This window comes from Sphaeramia orbicularis, chromosome 22, assembly GCF_902148855.1.
Source record: "Sphaeramia orbicularis chromosome 22, fSphaOr1.1, whole genome shotgun sequence".
NCBI lineage: Eukaryota > Metazoa > Chordata > Actinopteri > Kurtiformes > Apogonidae > Sphaeramia > Sphaeramia orbicularis.
Window position 1 is genome coordinate 18,735,330 of NC_043978.1, and position 18,462 is coordinate 18,753,791.

Sequence of the window (18,462 nt, forward strand, 5' to 3'; positions counted from 1 at the left end):
ATAAGTATTTATATCAATATGAAATTTCTCATTTTCCTTTGTATTTAATTTCTTACTTATGGGTTTTTTCTGCCTGTCTTTTTCTTTGCACTTGTGTGTTGTTTGTTGCTGCTGTTAACTGTGATATTTCGCCATGGTGGGATCGATAAAGTCTTGTTTTAATAAATGTTATCTGCGCTGTGAAGGTGAGTTTTTCGAGCGCACCCTCCTCCATGTCTACACCACGTGACAGGACGTCTAGTTACACGCAGAAGGACACAGACATGCACCGCACGAACTAACATGACAGAGAAGATACTAATTCACCTGTAAAACGCCGTTTATTGAGTTCAGATGTCTTTAAAAGCGGCAGCGGGTTGTGTGACTCGGAGGATCCGGGCTCCGGTGCTCGGTCACGGATTGTCAGCGGCAGAGAACCGGTGGTGCAGTTCCAAACAGGCAACAACACACCAGGACAAACCCCCAAAGGTCTGCACAGCACGCACACATTTCAGAACATTCTGTGTACTGATCAGTTTTCACATCACTTTATACACCACCACCCAGTTCCATGATACTATTCATCAACACTATTCAATTTAATCAGTTTTTAACTCACAGTCAGTGTTGTGTCACCTGAGTCCAAATGCAGCAGCTTATTGTTTATGTCTGTTGCTATGTTACTTTTGTTGCAGCCTTTTCATTTTGCATGCATACATGAGGGGTCACATTGCAGCCCATTTAACTCATCCACCTCAGTTTCTTATGCCCTGAATGTTTATTTAGGTCTCTGCTCAGATTACTTCATAGATTTGGAGTATAGAGTTAGCTTTTGTATATTTCTTTTAGTATATTTTATTCATTTCAGAAGTTCTAGTTGTACTTTAGTAGCATGTCTCTGTTTATCAGCTTATGGGTATCAATCACTACAAGAAGGACCTCTCAACTTTTAAAACTGAATTACACCTAAAGTTATTATCACACAGTAATCAATCAATTATGTATTTAATCTGCAGAATCTGAACTAAATGTATGTGTATAAATGTTTGTGCTTTTTAAAATATATATATATATATATATATATATATATATATATATATATATATATATTTTATACTTTGAGGTGTTTTTTCTCACAAAACTGTTATGTTAGCATTCTCCACTGTAACAAGACACTCACACTTTCTACACATTCTACACATTCTGGCATGGTTCTAAGGTGTCAGATCCTAATTATTTTGACATTTGCAGACAGATAAGAGGGTAAGCAAAACATCCATATCAAATTTGCCATCAATTGGTGTGTATTTAGCAATTTACAACAACTTGTGATCAGGAGGTCTGTTTCTCAATTTCACATTGGGTCTGCTGGCCATTACCCTGACAACCAAATTATAGATAAAGACACATGGATTTGATAATCTGGAAGTACTTTATCTAAACTAACTCTGTGTACAGTTTCACTGATAAAGATGCCTGTATTCTGGGTAAACCAGGGACCTTTAGGATTCTCATAGTGTGTAACTGCCAGTCAGTCAGAGAAGGTCATTCCATCAAACTCAGCTGCAGATGAATTTCTCCATATCTAAAAGTAAGTTTTCTTCTGTGAAAGTTATATATTCTGCAAGTACTTTTGGAGAACTACACTTTAATCAAAATTCTGACTTTGAAGAGTTAAATCCAACGTTTTTGTAGCATTTTTCTTGATTCTCCTTTTTTGAAATTGTTAGGCAGCCAGAGGCTTGAGGCAAGCTGCTGGCAATATAGGTCTACACAACATCAAGCCTCTATTCTTCTGAACTTTATTATTTTCTCATCAAAATTATACGGTTGGATAGTACTATTTGAAAACTACATTTACATCATTGGCTGACTACCCCCTTACAACTAGCAGTATTACAGCCCTGCCTGCCTGCTGCTTCACTCCCCTGCCTGTTACACATCTGTACCCTAAAAGCTGAAAAACAGAGATATGTGTATATTGTATTCTGAAGCCTTTGCACATTCCTACTTTTTCTTAATACTCTGAGTGATATTTTCTTATGGAGTCTTTTGCACTACGTGTTATGCTGCTAAATTGAACTGAGCTGCTAAACTGATTTTCATTGTTCCTGTGACAGTGACAATAAACATCTATTCTGTTCTATAGATTTTTAATTTTATTAGCTCTGTGTTTAGTCCTCATTCTGTGTCTGTAGCTTTGAATGCAAATGAGCTGCTGCAGGCCATGCCCCTTTCCTGTTGGTACCATGGATACCATTATTTAGACACCTTGGTAATTCCTGCCAGGATGTACAGATGGTTTTAGTGGGTCCAAGACTGAATAAAGCCTAGTTCAGATCAAAAAATTGCTGCAGAATTAAACAATTTTGGGATATTACAAGTAAAGGTGGCAACAGTGTAAGATTCAGCTCACTGACTGTGTGATTTCTCAGTATTTATGAAGCTCTTTCTCAGTAAATCCAATCTTGATAAGTCATGTTTTCATTCATCTGCTCCTCTTAACCATTACTATTTCATCAATGGCAGAAAAGCAATAGTAATAAATGTCATCAGCGGTGTTTTCCCAAAATGTCAACCAAATTTGAAGCACACTTGTGAAAACTCATAAAAGGGTCCGATCAAGCGAAAGTGAACATCAACCAGAGAGAGTAAATTTGCACACATCATTTATCAAGTGGGCTCATTTTTCAGCTAAAGATCTCTATTTTATGGAACTGTTATCCTTTTTTAAAATACAGCTTGTAGAGAAAAAGTTACAACCGATTTTAACCACCTCAAAAGAGCAAAAAAAAAAAACTTTTGCCATTTCTGTAAAAAAAAAAAAAAAGTGCAATGTGAAATTCCTAAATATGCATTAAATGCATTCATAGAAACCCTATTTTGGTCATTGAAGACTCTAAATTATATCCAACTAATAAAAACAGCCTTAAAAACAGCGTCAGTTAGAACGGAAGTACAGAGAGTCGTTGCTGTGGAAACAACACACCATCTCAGTCCTGTTGCACTGATCTGAAGTGACTGGTTTCAGAACGTTGCAGGTAGTTATGGCTTATTTCAGACCTGGATATCTGAGAAGAGGCTGTGTGCTACTCAGCATCATTTTAGAGTATTTTAATAATTATTTTTACTTCCCAGAGTTTGGTTTATGATGGAAAAATAGGAATGGAAACCTTAGGCCCATTAAGTAATAACATGTCATTTATTAAACATAAATAACAATACCTTAAAAGCTCTTGAAATGTACTTGTCTTTTAATATTATTTTGTCTTTTAAAATGCATGCCATGCAAAAGGAAATGTTATATTACAATAACGTTAATCATAATTTTTAGCCTATATTTAATTTTTTATATGGCCCAGACCTGTTGAAGCTCATTTTAACAGCACTTTTACTGAATTGTGTTGAAATGCATCAAAAATGTGAACTTTTAAAATTGAAGCTGTCTTTACTCGACTACAGTAAATAAAACCCGCAAAACTGTAATCAAAAGAATTATATTTTCCCACATTATAGCTGTGAACTCAGGTATTAATTTTGATTAATTCAGTTGTTGTTATAGTTGTCATCTATAAACAGTTAAAAATGCACCATAAGTTTGCAGGTGTCATGGCATTTTTCACTTTCCCAAAGAAACCCAAAGAAAGTATATATACTGATATGAAAAAAGTGAGGAAAATATTCATATTCTAAAAGCTAAAGTGAAAGGACTTTTGGTTTTCCTGGACTAAATGGTTATTAGACGCATTTTCTGTTTGTCGGTTTATCAATTATTTGGCTAATCTGGTCTGGATGAAACTAAACTAACTGGTTTGTGTACCTGCTTCCTGGTCTCTCAGTCCTGGATCGTACTCTTCGTCGTTTGGCTGCCTTCCCCATGCTTCAGTCTGGTTCTGAGTGATAAGAGGCCTCAGAACGTCAGCTCCTTAATAAACCCACGTGACGATCGATATCTGTGTGTGTGCATAGTTTTACTTTGGACTGAGCTAAATTAAACATACCCTCACTCTGGAGCCACACCCTCATTATAGACTTTATTGTTACAGACGCCAAAAATTTATGTAGAATGAAAAAACAACCTTCTGATAGCATCTTCTGTTTAGAAATATGGGTTTTTCTTTTAATACCTACAGCTTTTGAAATGATTATTTGACAAAGTGGTAAAAAAAAAAGTTCTATATTTGCGATCAGCGATTTTAATGGTAACAATCTTGCAAAAACACATGAAATGGTGGCGTCACATATTTAAGAAAGTATTAAGCTTCTTTTAAATTATAAATGTTGTAAGTCATGCTGATTTTCACATAGTCATGTATGCCAGAATGTATTCAACAAACAAAAACCACCAACAAACAAGTGGTTCCAGGCACAACAAACCCCGCCCCTTGCACATATTGTAGCTTATTTTGGCATCGATCCAGCTGATGTCATCATGTCTATGTGTGTACTGATGTCAGCATATCAATTGCCTCTATATATGTGCCAAGTTTGAAGTAAATTGAAATAAAATTTATGTTTATATAGACATTTGAAAATTCGCTCATTATAAGTAAATGGGGGAAAAAAAGATCTAAACAATTCATTAAAAAAAATTGAACTTTGACCTACTTTTCCCAAAATGTAATCACATGTACTCTGGGTCACTGGCAATCTATAAACCCAATTTAGTATGAATTTAATCAGTAGTTTTGCTGCTGCAGACATTTGAAATTTCACCCATTGTAAGTAAATGGGTTGAAAGAAAAGATTTTAAAAATTCATAAAAAATTTGAACTTTGACCTACTTTTCCCAAAATGTAATCACATCTACTCTTGGTCACTTACAATCTATAAACCCAATTTGGTATGAATTCAACCAGTAGTTTTGCTGCTACAGACATTTGAAATTTCGCCCATTTTAAGTAAATGGGAAAAAATATATTTTAAAAATTCATAAAACAATTTGAACTTTGACCTACTTTTCCCAAAATGTAATGACATCTATTCTGGGTCACTGGCAATCTATGATTCCAATTTGGTATGAATTCAACCAATACGTCTGCTGCTAAAGTGTTAACAAACCAACCAACCAACCAACCAAACAATACCCCTTCCCTTCCCTTTTGGGGGGGGGGGGGTAATTATCACTACGTCTCCACAGACTGTATCACTCACTGGATAAAGTCTGAAGGTCGATGATCACACACATCTGACATCATTAGGATTTCTCGATCAAAACAAAACCAGTCAAGAAAAACACTGTTTCTAATCTTCATGTGGTGCATCAAGCTGATAGTTTACATTAAAGCTCTGTTAGCTTAACTCTGTTAGCTTAGCTCTGTTTTTAAACAGCCACAGTAAACTACAAATCCCCTTCATCTTCTGAACTAAAGATCTGTTTAGAATCGAACAAACAACATCAGACCTGTCACAGTTTAGTCTGAAACGTGAATCAGCAAATGACAACTTAGCAAAGGTAATAACATCCCATAATAACTTTTTACCTTCATAAGCCTCATCATCAAACTTACCCATATAGAAAAAACACTGCCATTTCCTCAAACTCCATTCTTTTCATTTTCAGCTGAGTCCAGTGGTGAAAACAACAAAAACAGTGCTTCTAGCTTTAATCACGGAGTCACTTCCTTTGACTCTAATCATTGTTGTACCAGTTGTATGGGTTCTTATCCTCAACTTGTTTTGTGGCGTTAGTTTTTCTCACCGTGAGACACCGGCAGAGTGACTCACTACTCCCTCTAGTGGTCACATTAAATTTACAGCAATTTACATGGTGACTCGGTCTGGCACTGTGAATAAATTCAGATTGTATCTCTGCAACAACGATACACTGAAATATTTGATGTAACAAACACACTTATGATAATTTTAGGTCTAAAACTACATATATGACAACAAATACTCACATTTCTTAAGTTATATATAAATTAGGAGCATGTGTTGTCCAGCAAGAATCTAGAAACTATTACCAAGACTGTTACTAAGAGCAGAATCAAAAGGAAACACTAAACAACTCTAATACAACTGTGGGACATCGGCAGAGTGACTCACTACTCCCTCTAGTGGTCACATAAATTTGCTACGATTTACATGGTGACTCGGTCTGGCGCTGTGAATAAATTTAGATTGTATCTCTGCAACACGATACACTGAAATATTTGACGTAACAAATACTCTTACGATACTTTTAGGTCTAAAACTACATATAACACACCAAATACTCAAATTTGTTAAGCTATATATAAATTAGGAGCATGTGTTGTCCAGCAAGAATCTAGAAATTATTACCAAGACTGTTACTAAGAACAGAATCAAAAGGAAACACTAAACAACTCTAATACTACAGGCTGTCAGACTGTTTAATTCCACCTTATAACCTCATAATTATAATTACACACAATATTTTTGCACATTTTCTTTAATCAACATTGATAATTGATTGTATAGTATATATTGTATAAATTGCTGTTCTAATTGTATCTTAATAGAGTGATTTAATATGTATATTTAGCATTGTGTCGAAATATTCAGAGCTATGTATATATAAGTTTTATATATTTTAGCATTTTTTGTTGTATTGATAATTTCTTCCATGCTACTTTTTATTATACTTGAATGGAGCAATTGTAATACGCAATAATTTCCCCCTGGGAGTAATAAAGTATTCTGATTCTGATTCATACAGAGGTATGTTACCAAAACTTTATAGAATCAGATTTCTGCAACAACTGTTTCGATGTTCCTAATTATCCTTAGGTTTTCTTGGGTGTTGCAATCCCACAATCAGTGAAAAATAAACAACTGGCGATTCTCAATATATATTAATGATGAAGTTTAACTGTCGCATCAAAGATTCCGATCTCAGAAAGTACTAGGAATGGGTTTAGCAGGTTAGGTTTTACCATGAGTTTGTAAGAATGACCCAGGAGGGATTTTTCTCCATAGTATGTCCGTCTACAACTTTACCTTACGACCTGGTTGTATTTTTTGTCTTTTCTAGACCTCTAACTTCAGACCAGCAGCATCTTCTACCCACGACTGGATCGGACCCCCGAACCCCCTGTCCAACCTACGACCCATCATTTATCACATCCCCGAAAACGAAACGGAGCTAGAGAAACGTCTGAGGCACCTGAGGCAGGACACGGAGGACTGGAACCACGACTTCTGGACCAAACAGAACGTCACCTTCAGCAAGGTGAAAACATGAGTCTGACATCTAAATACAGTCCCACAACATCTGCAGGGTATTTGAATGAGTAAAATATAGTATGATAAAGTAAAATATGTTGGTTAAAGTTGCTTTTAATTACTAGCAATTCCAAATGCACATACTGTATATGATAGCTTTGTATCAAATGAAAAACAGCAAAATCACACTTTAAGATGATGTAATTTGACAAATTTACACTTTCTGGTTTGAAAAATGATTGGTTATTAAAAGAGTTGCCATTTATTTTCATGTACTATCAGCTAATCTGTATTTTGAGTAGTTATAGTGTAGGATCTTCATATTACTGAGAAGTGTTTGCATTTAATTTTTAAAAGTAGGATATTGTGGAGATGTAATAAGAAAAGAACATATTATTTATTTAACAATTTTAAAAAAGGAGTGCTTTACAAGATAAAACAATACCCTACATATACAGGAGTAAGTTCTTAAGGAAGTTTTTTAGAGTATATACAGGGTGGGGAAGCAAAATTTACAATATTTTGAGGCAGGGATTGAAGGACAGTGTATGACCAATTAGTTTATTGAAAGTCATGAGAATTTATTTGCCCCAAGAAAATGTACATAATAGAAAATGTTTTTATTCTATGTGTCCTCCTTCTTTCTCAATAACTGCCTTCACACGCTTCCTGAAACTTGCGCAAGTGTTCCTCAAATATTCGGGTGACAACTTCTCCCATTCTTCTTTAATAGTATCTTCCAGACTTTCTCGTAATAGTTTTGCTCATAGTCATTCTCTTTACATTATAAACAGTCTTTATGGACACTCCAACTATTTTTTGAAATCTCCTTTGGTGTGACGAGTGCATTCAGCAAATCACACACTCTTTGACGTTTGCTTTCCTGATTACTCATATGGGCAAAAGTTTCTGAAAAGGTATGGATAAAAGTGTTAGGTATGATTATGACATCAGTATATGTTTGGTTTCAAAACAATTGGCGTAGTGCCTGCTGAGAAAAAACAACTAAATGTTCATTGTAAATTTTGCTTCCCCACCCTGTAAAGAATTAATTCACAAATTAAATAAGCGTGAAATAAATAACAAGAGTTAGATTTTATGCTGTAAGAAATTCAAGATGTATATTAACACAGAAATTCAGTCATAATAAAAAATAAAATAATTACAACTACTGCTATTATTATTACTGTTATTACAATTACTATAACTATTACTGCTACTACTAATATTACTACTGCTACTATTATTATTGTTATTATTTAGTAATTATAAATTATGATGAATAATTTAGTTAGTGTGTAATGATGGCAAAATACCAATCAATGACCATTTTATAAAATGATAAAGGTGATAAAAGTATGAGGTATTTCTGCAATAATTGCTGCAGAGCTACAATTAATTATTTTCATTTTAAAATAAGGTCTGTCATTTTGATGATCAGTTATTCTTATATACCAATTATATTATCTGTCAGCAAAAGGAGGTGTGTTCAGTTTGCATTTCTGTTTATCAGTTCACATATAAAATGATTTTATATTTCTCCAGGCTTGTGCAAAATATTAATGATCAAAGCTGGAGTAAAAAAAATAACATTACTGGTCATTAACGTTGTCTAAGAATAATGGTCTCATATGGGTACAATGTTATATTTATTGTATTTCAGCTCAGTTACTGGCTGTAAATAAAGTTTAGTCTGTAAAAGGCCTAAAGATGGATAATGTGTTTCAAGAGATCACAGTATGCTGAACATCCTGATTTTTAGTTGTCCTATTATTAAACACAATTCATTTCTTAATCACCAAAGTGCATAATTACTGGCATTTTTACTGGAAAAATTTATGGAAACAAGGAGTCAGATTTTGAAATAGTTTTTTTTTTTTGGAGACTGATTACTGCTCTAAATCTAAAGTCAATAGAATTATCATACAGTCTGTGAAAACACCCTAAAAACAAATAAAATGTATTAATTAAACAAATGGGAGTCAGCAGGTCTATCATGTGAGCCTTTCTGACCTCTGACCTCCAGGATGAGGCTGAGTTTCCCTACATGGATGGAAACATTCAGTGACCGTTAATCAACCTTCAGCGTCGCTCAAACATTGATGAAAATCCCCTCTAATGGGTGTAAGTTCTGATTTTTACCAACAGGGGGCAGCATTGCACAAGTTATTAGCTGCTTCTCACTTTTCTACAGAAAATATTCATATTACGGAGTTTATTTGTGTTTTCTTATGTGCACTGTATATTTTAACCTTACTGAAGCATCTAATAATTCTGCTTTTGCAAATCAGTTGACTTTCGATACGATTTTTATCTGCTGTTCTGAACTATTACTTTCCATTACCACGACATGTAATGGTTGTAAACATTTGTGTAACTTTAATGAATCAAAGAATTTAGTTGGAAATTTCACTTCTGACTTTCCCTAAAAATGAGGCAGCAAAGTTCACTATCGACCCTGGAGAAGAGTGTTGAGAAGGTTAATTCTCAAATGTAACAGGTTTGAGATGATTAGTTTTCCTGGCTAAACTGTAATTGTAATATAACTATTATTATTCCCTTATACAGTCGCGGAAAACATTATTAGACCACCCCTTGTTTTCTTCAATTTCTTGTGCATTTTAATGCCTGGTACAACTAAAGGTACATTTGTTTGGACAAATATAATGATAACAACAAAAATAGCTCGTAGTAGTTTAATTTCAGAGCTGATATCTATCCATTTTCCATGTTTTCTTGATAAAAACCAAAATCACTTCAGTTCTTACATCAGTATCTATGGCATTGTACTGACAAAAACAGTGCTTTTAGGCATTCCATGTTTTCTTTTCTGTCTGTTTTAGTCACATGATACACACAGGAGTTAGTACTGGATTGCATAACCATTGTTTTTTTGACTACTTTTAATGGTCTCAAATTTTTTCCGTAACTGTATATACAGTCCATAAAAAAAAAAAAAACAGGTCAGCCACTTAGTTTCTGAAAACTACCACAAGTTATAATATAAAACCATACAGCTATATTTTCTTCTTCAAACACTCCTTTTACCATCCTGGGTTAAATTGCCTCTCCTCATCCTTATATTTATTTAAAATTTGTATTTAAATATCCCTTTAAACTGATTTATTTATTTATTTGACTTTGCTTTAATTCATCTGTTAGACGGTTCCATAATTTAACCGCTGTGTTTGAAACATCCTTTTTACAGTTGTTCTGATATAGTACATTTGTAAATTCAGTTTCCGCCTTTTCTCTCTGAAAACAATTTCTGTATTTTATTTTGAAGAAATATATGTCTTGTTTCAAATATTAGTCACACTGTTTTAAACGGAATCAAATCTGTAAATTTTAGAGTTTGTAATCTTAAAGTTAATTTGTGTGGTCCCTATATTCTGCATTATTCATCAGTCTAATGGCCTTTTTCTGCATTGTATGTATTGTTTGTATATTGGTTTTATATACGTTTCCCCACAGCTCAACAGAGTAACTCAATTACAGTCAAAAGAGTATATAGTGCTTTATAATTGACACAGTGATGAAAGTAAAATGACCTATAGGTGTGTAAACCTCCTTTCATGGTTTTCTTGATAATAACCAAAATCAATTCAGTTTTTACATCAATATCTATGGCATTGTACTGACAAAAACAGTGCTTTTAGACATTCCACGTTTTCTTTTCTGTCTGTTTTAGTCACATGATACACACAGGAGTTAGTACTTGATTGCATAACCATTGTTTTTGATGACTTTTGATGGTCTGATAATTTATGACATGTGATTACTGTGCAGAAGTCTTGTTTTTGCAGGGTTGTAATGAGTTAAATATTTTCTCTTGGTTTGTGGAGGACTTAGGGGCTCTGATGGCTTTTGTTGTTGGTATGTGACTAAAAACTTTGCATTTTTATACACTATTGGAGTGATATTTTTAGAGTATTTTGCAAAACAAATGTGCTCTTTTATAAATAACAGCTCCCAAAAAGATAATAAATTAGAAGAAAACAGTATCTCCTCAGGGTAATATTGTATTTTTTTCTCTCATATTTGTTTTTAAATGGAAGGAAAAGCCCTGATATGACATGAAATATGATAAAAGTGGGAATAAATAAACAAAACAAAGGAAAGCACTCAGTTCTAGGGGTGACCTCCATTTGCATTTAATACATATTGAACTCTCTTGTTTCGACTCTTTTGAAGTTTTGTAGACCTGGGTTTTGGTCTTGTCACCACTAATACTGGTTAACAATCATCCCTTATTACTTTTAAAGTGAAACCACCGCAGCTCGAGGTGAACTTCTTAACTCTCTCTGTGACTTTCTGCTGGTTTTCACCATCTTCTCTCCCTTCAGGAAAAAGATGCTTTCATCTTCTCACAATTGAAGGCAAAAGGGTTGTCAGTGCGTGATGAACAAGGTGAGGAAACGCTTTTAAGGTGCATTTGTACACCTCCTGAAACTCCTGAGTACAGTTAAAAACCACATCAAGAACATCATGAATTCTGATGTGCTGAATAAAGAGTCTATAACCTCTATATCCCAAACTGTGCTTTTAATCATAATCAAAATATACAGCAAAACGCACAGTATAATTAGTGAAAATGCAGCCCTGCTTTAATTTGAGACATCACTTAACCTTTGTTGGAAAAGATTTTATTACTGTAATTAGCTTGATTTAATATGAGTTTGTTCTGTTTTATTTTAAGCCCACATTTGTTGTGATGATGTAGTCACCCCTGTTGTTTCCGTTACCAGAGCTTATCTATTGATTCATGTAGTCTTGATATTTCAAACTCTCAACCAAAACCACCACAGAATCAACACTACTGTATGTATTCACAGACTGTATCACTCGCTGAATAAAGTATAAAGTTCATTGTTTACACACATCTGCATCATGGTACCAAAACTCAATCACTGTTTTATAATCTTCACATGCTGCATCAGCTGATAGTTTATATTATAGTTCTGTTAGCTTAGCTCTGTTTTAGACTGAAAACAGCCACAGTAAAACCACTAATCACCTCCACTTTCTGTACGGTTTGTGTTGTCAATAGCTGAACTAAAGATCTGTTTAGAATCATCCAAACAAGGTCAGAACTGTCACTGTTTAGTCCAGTGGTTCCCAACCTTTTTTGGTTCATGACCCCATTTTAACATCACAAATTTCCGGCAACCCCAGACATTCAAAACTGAGACATTCTTCTCTTGGAGATGTCGTAGCAGGGCCAGGCAGGTGAAGAAATCTTTTCATCCTCTGTTCGGTCTGGTTTTCGGACTGCGACTGTGTCCAGGCAGGTTGAACCATAGTAACGCACACAGTCACATGATCGGGTCGATCAAGATATGCCCTCTCAGATGTTATATCCTGTATTTTATTTGAAATTGATTTTTATTGCGAAAAATGTGTGGTGTTTTAATTATAATGAAATATATATTGAATCATTAAACAATATTTTTGTATTATATTGTAATATTATATTTGAGTTATTTTTCTATTTTTTTAATCAATGACTAGAAGTTCCAGGTGACCCCATATGAATTCCCGGCGATCCCAAGGTTGTAAAACACTGGTTTAGTCTGAACCGTGGATCAACAAACGGAAACTTAGCAAAGATAATAACATCCCATAATAACTTTACACCTTCATAAACCTCAAAATCAAACTCACCCGTGTAGAAGAAACGCTAACATTTCAGCATCAAACTCCATTCTTTACATTTACAGTTGAGTCCAGTGGAAACAACAGTGATTCTAGCTTTTGTCACTTTGTCACTGTCACAGACTCTAAAAGTTGTTTCTTATTGGTTCTCATCCAATCTGGTCACTTTCTGATGCTTTGGTCAAAGGCCCTGCGGTGTTAGTTTTCCTCAAAGTGACTCACTACTCCCTCTAGTGGTCACATAAATCCCCGGCCCATTGCTGGAAGTAAATTCTGTTCTTATCTCTGTAGATAAATACAAGGGCATCTTTGGCAGAACTTCACAGATCTTTACTCTAATTTTTTTTTAAATATTTGGAAGTAGAAATTCAACATATATCTGCTAATCTATGAAAACAAACGTGTTGGTAAATGCAAGTTCTGCAAATTTACAGGATTTCAGTTCTGTTCAACATGTCGATGGTCATATGAACTATGTTTTCAGGTCAAAAATGTCCAATTTCATCACAATTAATGCTATATTTTCATGTCCAAATTATATTTTAACTGAATTTTCCTGAAAAACAAATATTTTATTCTTTTAGATTCCCCAATTTTTCTTACCAGATTATATACTACATTTCACATGTTTTATTTTTACATGTTGTAATATGGAGTATGGTGCTGATCCATCCTGCTTATGTTACATGAATACATACATTAAGAATGTCACACGTCACTTTTTAAATCAACAGTTTTCTAATAAGAAGCATTTTTATGAAGAAATAATTATTCTATATTGTTATTTACTCTTTAGTATGATGATAAACTATACAATAAATAATTCTGATCCTAGTTTTTGCACAGGGATCATTTGTGGAAACGGTGACATGGCTGCAGAGCATCAGTATGATGGGATCTGTAACAACCATGTCACATCCGTCCACTGCCACATTTTGTGTTTTTGTGTCAGCTGTTATTGTTTTAGATCCACAATACTAACATTTATGAATAAGAAGATAATTAACAATAGTAAGTCTATAAGTTTATTACTAATAAAGTACTGGTACTGACCAGATCATCATGGGTAATGTCACGTCCGTCCACCAGCAAAAGTTTTCACATACACGTGCTATTCAAAATCCAATATTTCTGAAAATATAGCTTCCACTGTCAAATAATATCAGTAGTCTGTGCACAAATGTATTAGCATTATTTCAACACAGTTCTATGCATTTCTTACAATTTTTTTTTTGACAAAAATGGCCACTCATTTGACCCCCTAAGTAAATTTTAGCCGATATATATTTATACAAGTCTACGAGTCAGTTTTGTTAACAGTGAAGCTCACTCAGGTGAAACGTTATCACACTTTAAAATCAACATCATTAAAATTTACATCAGTTTTTAGATGTATATTTATACAACAGCTGCTGATTTGCACAGAAAACATATCCTAATGAGAGTCTGATACCGTCTGCCGGGTGTTGTTTCCCCCTCAGGACGACGGCGTTCCCTGGACAGCGAAGAAATGGCCGTGTTCTACAAAACCTTCCTGGACGAAAACAGAGTACGCCATGCAGATTACAACAAGTGAGTTGTTTTTCCATGGAGCGTCTCCCATGGCGCCACTGGGTGGGAGAGTGGGTGCGTCTCCCGCTGTGGGGTTTTAACTACCTTGTGTTTAGACGACAACAAACACCACAGGCTTTGAGCAGCTTTGTGTGAATTAGACTTGCAAAGCAGGGGAACTTTCTATAAAAACTGAATATCTTCTTCTGCCCACACATGTCAACCTCAGCTACAGCATTCTGTATTTTTTTTTATCCCTCCTTTTTTTCTTCATATCAGTAAATCAAGGCTCCTTCTCTGTTTCCATGTATTTTTATTATACTGAATATTTCACAAGCCTCCACCACAAATCACTCTTTCAGTCTTATTTTCACTTACTCCTATAACATTATGCATTAAACGCAGCGTTAAACTAGACAATATTAAGTGTTTTATCTTCAGAAAGACTTAAACCCTCGTAGAAGTGTGTTAAACAGCCTTATATGACTGGGATAAATTGTACTTTAATTCATCAGCTGTAACAGACTTTGGTTTATGACTTTAGTTTATTACTGTGGACAAGATAAGAAGCATTTTATTCAACCTACAGGAACGGCTTGTGCCACAAAAGGCTCAATGCAACAACATCTACCTGTAACTACTGTAATAATAAACATCCAATCCAATCCAACTTTATTTGTAAAGCACTTTCAAATAACCACAGTGGACCAAAGTGCTGTACAGAAAAATAAACAAAAACTAAAATAACAGAGTAAAATAAAAGAATTGATTAAAAATAAATAAATAAATGAATAAATATTCTGAAGAATAGATAAAACATGAGTAAAAGAATAAAATAAAAGAATAGATTAAAAACATAAAACACTGTACAATTAAAATAAGAACAATAAACCAATACCAGATAAAACAACTGAATTAAATAAATAAATAAATAAAAAAAGTAATGTTAGAGTACTAAATAAAATATAGTGCGCTATAATTGCTGTCACTTGATCATTGTGTAATTTATAGCATTGGCAGCTTTATGTATTGGACTGATGCTACACACACTCTAAAAAGTAATGCAAATCAATGTTGAAAATTAACACAACAGTTTCCATCAGCCAACTTCTAATTGCATTATTTTTAACCAACGAATTACATTTAGTCAGAGGAATCGTCTTGAATAAAAAATATTTTTATGCTTACTTGCAGAAACACTAGCATGGTTTTGAAGTTGATGATAAAACATTAAGGTTTCAACATTTTTTTCATATTATTTAAAGGTAAGAAAGTAATAAGGAAAGAAAATTCACAACCTAAGTTTGAGGAAGATGAAGTTATCAGGCTATTTTAATAAGTCAAAACAACTTTAACTCTGTTTAATTGAGAAATTTGAGTTCAAACTGCGAAAGTATTAAGTAAATGTAACATTAGGAAGTTAAATCAGCTTTTTTAAATCTTTCAAGTATTGATTTAATTATGCAGTTATTAGTCTCCTGCTTTAAATGAAATATGCCTACCTGGACCTGAATGTGTACTCCACCTTGATTTGAGACGCAGTGAAGATTTTCAACTGGAACAAGTGTAATGTCCCAGATAAATGACGCTAATGAACTTTGGATCTTTTCAATAAATAAGACAGGAGATAATAGTAATAGTCAGCGTAGTACCGATACAGATAGAGATCAAATGTATTTATGAAAAAAAAAATCTGCCTGCTTTCCTCTTTTTCTTTCTTTCTTTCTTTCTTTCTTTCTTTCTTTCTTTCTTTCTTTCTTTCTTTCTTTCTTTCTTTCAGCTTCCCTTGTATGGGTCACAGGGAAACCCAAGTAAAAAAATTCCAAAATGAAAGCATTAAATTAATAGTAATAGTCATCGTAGTACTGATAGAGATAAAATGTGTTTATAAAAACAAAATCTGTCTGCTTGCCACTTTCTTTCTTTCTTTCTTTCTTTCTTTCAGCTTCCCTTGTACGGGATGCAGGGAAACCAAAATTTAAAAAATTGCAAAATAAAACCATTAAATTATGACATTAAAGCCAAATCTGTGAAAACAACTATGCAAAAGTCATAAAAACAGGGACTCGTGGTTATTGTGAGAGTGGTAGAATCTTCTATCCTCTTTGTTTCTGGACTGACTCTATCTATGCACATGTAGTCCCTTAATATTTGCACTTCCATTATGTAACTGTAAACATGTTCTAAATAGTGAGTTATGGGGGTTTCTTCTTGAGACCAAATGGCTTTGACGATCATTTTCTATTTGGGATGGACTGAGAAACAAAAAATAATGAAAAAAAAAAAAAAGCAGAAAACATCCCCAAAGCTGGATTTCATCTATATAAATCCTGCTGTAATCTCAGTTCTTTCTTTACAAAAATAGTGGTTGTAATATTGATACAAAAATAGTGGTTGTAATATTGATATTATATGCGAGACAGAAAAAAAAAAAAAAAAGGATTGAATGTTTCTTGTTTGTTGCATATTGTGCCATCAATGTACAGTAATAGCTGACAGTTTTTGTGTGTATATTTCATCCATCAATAGGTTTTTCTCTAGTTTAGCGGAGGTTTTAGTTGCTGTGGTGACTTTTTTCTACGTTAGTTAATTAAAATCTCTGTATTTTCTACCATTTGAGCCTATATTATTACAACAAACGAGGCAAATCTGCTCATCGATGAACTCACCACACAATTCTACTTAAGTAAATTAACATTTAAACAGTTGTTGTGTGTCACTGTGGCATATAACCTGGTTAAAAACATTATAATCTAGATTGGTCTAATTCATTTTTCTGTTCTTTTTATTTTCAGGGAATGGTACCGACGTAACTTCACCATCACTTTGCTCATGGCCCGAGTCACTCTGCATAAGATGTGGAGGACAGTTACGGATAAATACAGCAGCAAGAAAACCAGCACTCCTCCCACCTGATAATCAATAAAACGCTCACTCATCCTGCCATCCGCTGTCTGTGTGCATCTGTTATTCATTTATATTTGAACAGAACTGGAACCCATCTGTGCAAAGTGCAGTGTCACAAAGCTGAAAACAGGCCCAATTTTCCTCAGCTCATGGAAAAAGAAATTCCATTTTTTCTGGTGTATTGCACAAGTCTAAAGCCTAAGGATGGTGATAAGAAAATACTCCCCCTTTTTAAGCTAATCAAACTCTTTAAAAACCGTCTCATATTCAATATAAAATCCAGTGTCACAAAGCTGAAAACAGACCCCTTTTTCTCAGGTCATAAAAAATAAATGATATATGTGTCATATCACACAGTTTAAACCTTAAGGACCCAGTGTTACTTTTGTGTCAGTTCCCCAAATGAATTTTCTCTAGATTTGGCCTTCCTTAAGTGATTTAGCACCATTTATTGTAATATTATCTTCTGTATTTTGTGCTTTTTCAGTGAAAATCAGGTTTTTCTTACATTTATTTTTTTAATCTCATAGATGTTCATAAAAGCTCAGATTCAAGTTGAGGGTTATAATTTCAAAAACAGAGAAAACTGAAGAAAAAATGACCTTTTCACCAAAATCTATCATTAGCTCAGTTTAAACCTTAAGGACCCAGTGTTACTTTTGTGTCAGTTCCCCAAATGAATTTTCTCTAGATTTGGCCTTCCTTAAGTGATTTAGCACCATTTATTGTAATATTATCTTCTGTATTTTGTGCTTTTTCAGTGAAAATCAGGTTTTTCTTACATTTATTTTTTTAATCTCATAGATGTTCATAAAAGCTCAGATTCAAGTTGAGGGTTATAATTTCAAAAACAGAGAAAACTGAAGAAAAAATGACCTTTTCACCAAAATCTATCATTAGCTCAGTTTAAACCTTAAGGACCCAGTGTTACTTTTGTGTCAGTTCCCCAAATGAATTTTCTCTAGATTTGGCCTTCCTTAAGTGATTTAGCACCATTTATTGTAATATTATCTTCTGTATTTTGTGCTTTTTCAGTGAAAATCAGGTTTTTCTTACATTTGTTTTATTAATCACGTAGATGTTCATAAAAGCTCAGATTCAAGTTGAGGGTTATCATTTCAAAAACAGAGAAAACTGAAGAAAAAGTGACCTTTTCATCAAAATCTATCATTAGCTCAGTTT

The 18,462-nt window shown here is 33.9% G+C and overlaps 2 protein-coding genes across 3 annotated transcripts in view; one reads left to right on the plus strand and one right to left on the minus strand.

The window, feature by feature from the left end:
• The window catches only part of bag5 (BCL2 associated athanogene 5), a 20,071-nt gene extending 16,185 nt beyond the window's left edge, over positions 1 to 3,886 (minus strand). The window contains exon 1 of the mRNA XM_030125861.1: positions 3,800 to 3,886. Coding sequence (XP_029981721.1) covers positions 3,800 to 3,858 — 59 coding nt within the window. The 5' untranslated portion in view covers positions 3,859 to 3,886. The remainder of the gene's footprint in view (positions 1 to 3,799) is intronic.
• coa8 (cytochrome c oxidase assembly factor 8) lies at positions 229 to 17,319 on the plus strand. 2 transcript variants are annotated; one of them, XM_030125865.1, is made up of 5 exons: positions 229 to 468; positions 6,977 to 7,174; positions 11,514 to 11,577; positions 14,304 to 14,394; positions 17,169 to 17,319. In XM_030125865.1, exons 1-5 carry the CDS (start codon positions 334 to 336, stop codon positions 17,287 to 17,289), a joined length of 609 nt encoding a protein of 202 aa, XP_029981725.1. In that variant the 5' UTR covers positions 229 to 333; the 3' UTR covers positions 17,290 to 17,319. The 2 variants fall into 2 exon arrangements, with proteins under 2 accessions (XP_029981725.1, XP_029981726.1); XM_030125866.1 differs by lacking the exon at positions 14,304 to 14,394.
• The last annotated feature ends 1,143 nt before the right edge of the window (positions 17,320 to 18,462 follow it).